This window comes from Octodon degus, unplaced genomic scaffold, assembly GCF_000260255.1.
Source record: "Octodon degus isolate 3935 unplaced genomic scaffold, OctDeg1.0 scaffold00018, whole genome shotgun sequence".
Lineage (NCBI taxonomy): Eukaryota > Metazoa > Chordata > Mammalia > Rodentia > Octodontidae > Octodon > Octodon degus.
In genome coordinates, this window is record NW_004524594.1 from 21,108,416 (window position 1) to 21,115,604 (window position 7,189).

The 7,189-nt window shown below is 40.5% G+C and overlaps 1 protein-coding gene across 3 annotated transcripts in view; it reads right to left on the reverse strand.

The window, feature by feature from the left end:
- The window catches only part of Kdm2a (lysine demethylase 2A), a 125,622-nt gene that overhangs the window by 22,858 nt on the left and 95,575 nt on the right, over window positions 1-7,189 (reverse strand). For all 3 annotated transcript variants that reach the window (XM_023710472.1, XM_023710474.1, XM_023710473.1), the window contains exons 11-12: window positions 6,688-6,814; window positions 3,496-3,890 (exon numbers count right to left, since the gene is read on the reverse strand). In XM_023710472.1, the coding sequence (XP_023566240.1) occupies window positions 3,496-3,890; window positions 6,688-6,814 (522 nt within the window). The remainder of the gene's footprint in view (window positions 1-3,495; window positions 3,891-6,687; window positions 6,815-7,189) is intronic.

A 7,189-nucleotide genomic window follows, 5' to 3' on the forward strand; every position in this document is an offset into this window, starting at 1 on the left:
TATATCTATATCTATATCTGGGGGTACAGGGTCTCACTACACAGCTGGACTTGTAGTGATTCTCCTGTTTTCAGCTTCCCCAGTGCTGGGATTACAGGGGTGTGCCATCACGCCCAGTCTAGGTGGCTGGCTCAGTGCATCCAGGGGTGTGGGAGGCATGGCATGTGGTACTAGAGATTGAACCCCAGTCACTGTGCTTGCCTAAGCAGGGGCTTAGTTCTTCTACTCTCTTCTTTTAATCTGCAGGTGTCAGGTACTGTGTCTTGGCAATGAGAAAGTGACTACAACAACGTTACACTCAAATACTCAAGATTATATAATTATTTAAGTCCTATCACAATAGAAAAGAAAAAACTCAAATGTCCTTTGTTCACTCACGGCATGAAGTGAGTCTGGTATCTAACTTGTGAGTCTGGAAAAGTATGGCTAAATTTCTTTTGTTACACATTAATCATGGAAATGTGACACTCACCTGGAACAATGTCATTCCCTCCTTTATTCTTTTCTTTTCTTTTTTTTTTTTTTTTGTGGAACCGGGGATTGAACTCAGGACCTTGCGCTTGCCAGGGAAGCGCTTATTCCACTGAGCCATCTCCCCGCCCCCCCTTTTTTTCTTTTCTCTTTTTCTTTTTAATTTTTATTTTAATTTTAATTTTTTTCATTCCCTCCTTTAAATAAAAGCCACAACAATACCACCTGCCTCTTTTAAAGCAAACCTTATACAACTAAGTTTTACCACCAATTGCCCAGTGTCTACTGACACTGAAGAGGAACAATCTCATTGAGTTACCATCCTTTTTTAGTTTCTGTAACTCTTTGCCTTTTTACTGATGTATGAACATATTATACATAATTTAAATGTCAACTGTAAAAACAATAAAAAGAGGTCCCATTTCAGTTTTGGAATTCTTTCCTGAGATGCCAAAAGCTGGGGAACATCACAGCTGGTTATATGTTATCTAGAAACACCTGAATCAGCCAGACATGGTAGCACATGCCTGCAGTTCTAACACTTGGGAGGCTGAGGCAAAAAAACTGCCTTATGAGACCCAAAAGCTACAGCTCTTGTTGCATAGGTCTTGCTTTATCTTGGTCTTAACCATCCAGCAGAAAAGTATAAAAACGTATAAGAAGTAAAGTCATGCTGTTATGGTGAGCTGTAGGGGACTCAGGTCAACAATTTCTGACATTGCCAGTGAAGTGGAAGACCCAATACTATTATGGACTACTGGACTCATAGAATATTTTGCTGAGTTTACACACCTATAATATACAAATAACGGAACTAAACAAAAAAAGGGATATAGATGAATGTCCATTTTGTATCTGTGTATTCAAAATGGTTAGGATAGATATATAGTTACATTCTCTTAATGAATAGAGGGATTTGTTCTAATAGTGTTTGTAAAGAGGATATCATGTCCGCATCTTGTACAGCAAATAACCACTAGGAAAAATGTATACAATGTGTTAATTACTGAAACTGTCCTACCAATTTGGTTTGAAACTGTCTCATTGCTATTTGTTTCTCAATAAAGTTATGGGGGGGGGGGGAGAAAAAAGAGAACTGCCCTGAGTTTAAGACCAACTTGATTATACAGTCTGATCAAGACCAGCCTGAACTATAGGGGCAAGACCATGTCTCAACAAAACAAAGCCTGGGGGCCTGCTGGTTAGTTTAGTTGTTTAAGTGCCTGCTCATGCAAATGCAGTCAGGTGCAGGATACCTCAGGTTGATCCCCACTTCCACCTGCATCACCAGACCTGCCCTCAAGCAGCCTGAGCTGGCTAAGAAAAAAAAAAAAAAAGCAAAACAAAACAAAGCCTGAATCAAGAATCAGGGATGGGAAAGACATACTATGAGATATTTAGTCCATTTTCATGGGGTCGGGTGGGGTGACAGAATTATTCTAAATTCCTATGGCTTAAAATAATCTATGTGGCAGCTTTTAAAAATAACATTTATTATGAACTTTGATCTTAACTTTCTTTTTTTTTTTTTGATCTTAACTTTCTATTACACATTCCCAAGATGTGTATGTTCCAGACTCTTTTCTTGTTTGCGGAACTGGGGATTCAACTCAGGCCCTTCTCTTATTCTACTGAGCCATCTTCCCAGCCCCTATGTTCCAGATTCTGATGTAAAAAGGAAATTGTGGGCTAGGGGTACAGCTCAGTGGTAGACAGTTTGTCTAGCATGCACAAGACTCTGGGTAGGATGAACACAATGGGGAGAGGAGGACTGAGACAAGAAGAAAGGGTAAGGAGGAGAAAGAGGGAGAGGGAAGAGGGAAGGAGGAAGACAAGAAGAGACAGAAAAGGGAGAAAGGGAAAGGGATAGAGAAATAGATACCCAGATCAAATAAATTTACAAGACCTATTTTTTTTTAATTTTATTTATTCGTGGGGGGGGGTGGCAGCTCAGCCCACCAGGGAGCAGGGCTGGCTGGCATGTGGTGCTGGGGGATTGAACCGCGGTCCCTGTGCTTTGCTAAGCTCGTTCTAAGTAGGTGCTTTAGAGCACTGAGCCATCTCACCAGCCCCAAGACCTACTCTTAGAAATCTTAGGGTCCTTAAAATATTGATGGGAGGGAGGAAGGGCAAAAAAAAAAAAAAAAAGCTAGGTACAGTGACATACTATCTATAGCCCAAGCTACTTAGAAGAGTGGGTCAGCAAGGAAAGGGGATAGTCTATGCTCAGGAATTGGAGATCAGCCTATGCAACACAGCAAGTTCCCAGAAGAGAGACAGCCAACTAGAGAGACACAGCAAGATCTCAAAAGAGAGGAGAGGAGGTGCGGGGAGGGTAGTGAGCAGACAGAGCAAGATCCCAGAGAAAAAATGGGGTTAGGGAGATGATTATGGGACAGACACAGAGGAAGAGTAAGAAGGGAGGAAGATGGAAGAGTTCTCTCAAGTTCACAGAACCAAAGTCAGGGCTTCACAGAAATAAGTTCATTTCTTTGAGACTAATTATGAGAGGTAGGCAATTTTTTAAAAACTTATGTTGGAAGACCTCTTCAAGAAAAATACACAATATGACAAAACTTGATGAGGTCATATATGGATTATGCTTAAAATGAGACTTTTCTTGGAAGTTGCCCTGATGTATTTGTCATAGTATTATCGAAACTAAACATGTTAAACCCACTCAACATAAAGAGCATGAAACAATTTTCTCTTACTCTACTTAGGATGAGACTGCTATTAGTTTCCCTTTTGTTCTACAACAGGCCGCTTTAACATAGCACAAGATAAGATTAATGTACATGTTTTCTCAGGCTCACCTTTATTCTGGGAGTCAGCTTCAATTCTGTGTTTTAAGGACTGGATTTAAATCTTAACTCAACATACAAAATGAAACATTGAGCAGCACTAACAAGCACATGTACTTATTAACTTCTCTGTGGTTGAACCAGAGATTATACTAAATTCCCATACTTTCTCCCTTTAAAACTAGAAACTGATTGCTTTAGCCAGGTAATAGTTTCTTACCTTTACATCAGCAATAAGGGCATCTTCATCTTCTATTCCTGTGGGGACACACTTCTTGTGCAGTGGCAGAGATTCCAACTTATCTACAAGGCAGCGAAGGCCTTCAAGCTCAAAATGGGTCAGATGCACTTGCCTGTCCTTTTGGGGGCTACACTGGGGGTCCCACACTTGGCCATTATGGGAGCCCCGGCTAGAATCAGAGGAAGAGTCCCCAGACAAAGTTTTCTTCAGACTTGGAAGACTTCGACAGGTTTTGCCCAGGCCATCATAATCCAGGTTGACCCCGTTGGCTACAGGGCTGGTAAGCACAGAACGCCTACTGCTCAAGCGTCGGGATTCTCGGTCTACTCCTTCCTCATCCCCATTTCCAGACTCCAATCCATTTAATTCCAAATCTACCAACACAAAGAAAAAATGGAGAAAGACCAAGTCACTTGGCCATGCAATCAGTAAGACATATAGATGGTATGGAAAGGGTCTTGAGATTATAAATGATGGAGCTCTCACATTTAAATATTGTCTCTCTTTATTCCAACTCATTTGCCCACTGCTGAAAATCATGGTAAGAGGTAGATCCTGCTCTAGTAGGACAACTAAGGTAATGATCAATATTGGGAAGAATCCTGTCTTTGTGTACTAAAAATAAGCTACCCATGAAAGAGGCTATATGTTACTTTCAAATTTAAGCTTAAATTTGGGATTATAATTTCACTATCTTCTAAAAGAACAGACAATACTAAGTAAATAAAATTAAGCTTTATAGGCAGTTCAAATCCCAGCAACATGGAGAGTACAATGAAGCTTTTTTTTTTTTTAAAGGAAAATGTTGATAGTTAAACACAGTGATAATGTTTACTAGTCCTATGGCATACCTTTAGTACTAATAATTTAGAAAGTATATGATGGTACAAGGAAGTTAAGTCACCCCTTACCCCTCTACTCTAGAATAACAACTGAATGATGTACTGTATTTTCTTTCCATCTTTCCTCATATACATGTGTGTATGACTAGGAGGGGGAGACTGGGGATTGATCTGAAGGGCTCCTTCACAATGAACTATCGCCCCAGTCCTTTCTTATTTTTTGTTTTGAGACAAGGTCTCTCAAAGTCATTAATTTGTTGGATGGGCTTGAACTCATAATCCTTTGTTGTTTTTTTTTTTAAGACAGGGTCTTGCTATATTAAGTCAGGATGACTTAGAACTAACTCACAGTGATTCTTCTGCTTCAGCCTTCCATATGCTGTGATTACAAGTGTAAACCCCTATACCTGACTCTTATTAGATATACTTTAAAACAAAATTGAGCAGCAGCACTTGGGAGGCTGAGGCAGGAAGACTGCTGTGAGTTTGAGGCCAGTCTGGACTACAAAGTGAGTTCAAGGTTAGCCTGATGTACACAGTGAAACTCTGTCACAAAAAGACAAAAAAGAGGAGGGAGCAGGAATAGGGTTGTTGTTAGTCATTTGCTGCTTGCTACTTATTCTACCTTCTACCTGTTATGAGCTGTTTTTCTTATGTAGTGCCCCTCTGTCTGCCCTGTTGATCTACCTTGGAGCCAGCCAACTATGAACTTAAACCTTGACTAAAGTGAGAGTCAAAAATGAACTTTTCCTCCTTTTACCTTGGTGTCAGGTATTTTGTCTCAGCAATGAGAAAAATGAAAGACACCTGACTTTTAGAGTATTTGTTCTCTCCTTTTGTATCACTGCCTGCTGAATTATCAAAATGACACAAAGAGCTGTGCGTGATAGTGCATGGCTGTAATCCCAGCTGAGGCAGGGAGGACTACTGAGGTGACTGAGGCAGGAGGACTACTGAGTTTAAAGGCCAGCCTGGGCTATACAGTAAGCTCAAAGCCAGCCTGAACTGCATAGTGAAACCTTGTCTCAAAAAAAAAAAAAAAAGACAAAAATAGGACATTTTTTGGGCATGGTGGTACATGCCTATAATCTCAGCACTCAGATGGCTGAGGCAGCAGAATATTGTGAGTTCAAGACTAGCCTGGCTATCAAGTGAGCTAGGTCAGCCTGAACTGCATAGCAAGACCCTGTCTAAAAAGGACAAAAGTAAATAAATATTTTTAAAAATATGTTATGTATGTATGCATGTATGTATGTATGTATGTATGTATTTGGTACAGGGTCTCAACTAGGCAGCTCAGACTCGTATTCAGGCCCTTGAGCTTGCCAGGCAAGTGCTTATTCTACTGAGCCATCTCCCTAGCCCTGCTCAGACTCATAGTTATTCTCCTGTCTCAGCCTCCCCAGTGCTGGGATTACAGGAACACACCATCACACCTGGGGGGGAATCTCAGGCCAGCACAGCATGTGGTGCTGGGGATCAAACCTGGGTCCTTGTGCTTACCAGGCAGATGCTTAGACCACTGAGCCCCCAATAAAAATAAAACAAAATTGGATCACACTATATACAATTCTATACTTCAGTTTCATATGTTGGATTAGTTTTTTTAAATTTTCACACGAGTCTAAACTATGAGCAAAGTTATACAGTTAAGAAGAAAATGCTAAAGCAAAAGGTATCTTCTTTAGATTGAAGAATCCAAAGAAACCTGTGATCACAGCATATTATAGTATTGGCTTCTCTCCAATGTGAGACATGGAAAAAGTCTAAAAATGTATACTGAAACTACCAGTAAAACATTTCTCATTATAGATGTTGGGGAAATGTTAGAGTACAAAGGTTAAGAGCATAGATTTTAGAGTTGCACCAGTGTGATTCAAGCTGTAGCTTACTCACTTATTAACTGTAAGATTCTGGGCAAGTTTTAAAAAATCTTTCTCAACTTTATTGTTCCCATTTATAAAATGGAGATAATTATACATACAGTAAACTATTTAGTAAAATGTCTGGACAAGTTTATTTTGTTTTGCCTGCCTCAAGCAAGACTAGGCTAGTCTTTTTTTTGTTTTGTTTTGTTAAGTCTTGAACATACCTAGGCTAGCCTCGAATACACCTGTAAGTCTAGCATCTTGGGAGGCTCAAGCAGGAGAATCACCAGTTTGAGTCCAGTGTGAGCATTTTAGTGACTACGCAAGACTGTCTCAAAATAAATACAAGGAAAAAGGGCTGGGGGTGTAGGTCAGAGCAAAGGCCCTGGATTCAATCCCCAGTACCACAAAAAATCTTTTTATGCAAAATATCAGACAATTTATGTAGGTAGAATACTTACCCATGCTGAGAGATTCTTTCTGAAATTCCTTAGTCAGGTGGGAACGGTTGGTTATACAGTATACATAGCGCTCCAACACATACCAACACATCTCATAGTAGAATGGATAGCGGAACTTATTTGGAACCTACATGGAGACAGAATGATAAGGTGGTGATACTTTTCAAGGAAAGACAAACTGAATCACAATAATTAAGATAATTAAGACAGTCAAACTCAAGCTGGCATTTAAAGCATGAGCCTGAGTCAATCCATGAACTTAGAAAATATTGGCCTGTGGGGCTGGTAAGATAGTTCAGCAAATTAAGTGCCTATTTAGGCAAGCACAGGGACCGGGATTCCATCCCCAGCACCACATGCTGCACCAGCCCCACCCCTGGACACACTGAGTCAGCCACTGAGTCTGGGCATGGTGGCACATGCCTGTAATCCCAGCACTGGGGAAGCTGAAAACAGGAGGACCACTATGAGTCTGAGCTGCATAGTGAGACCCTATACCAAA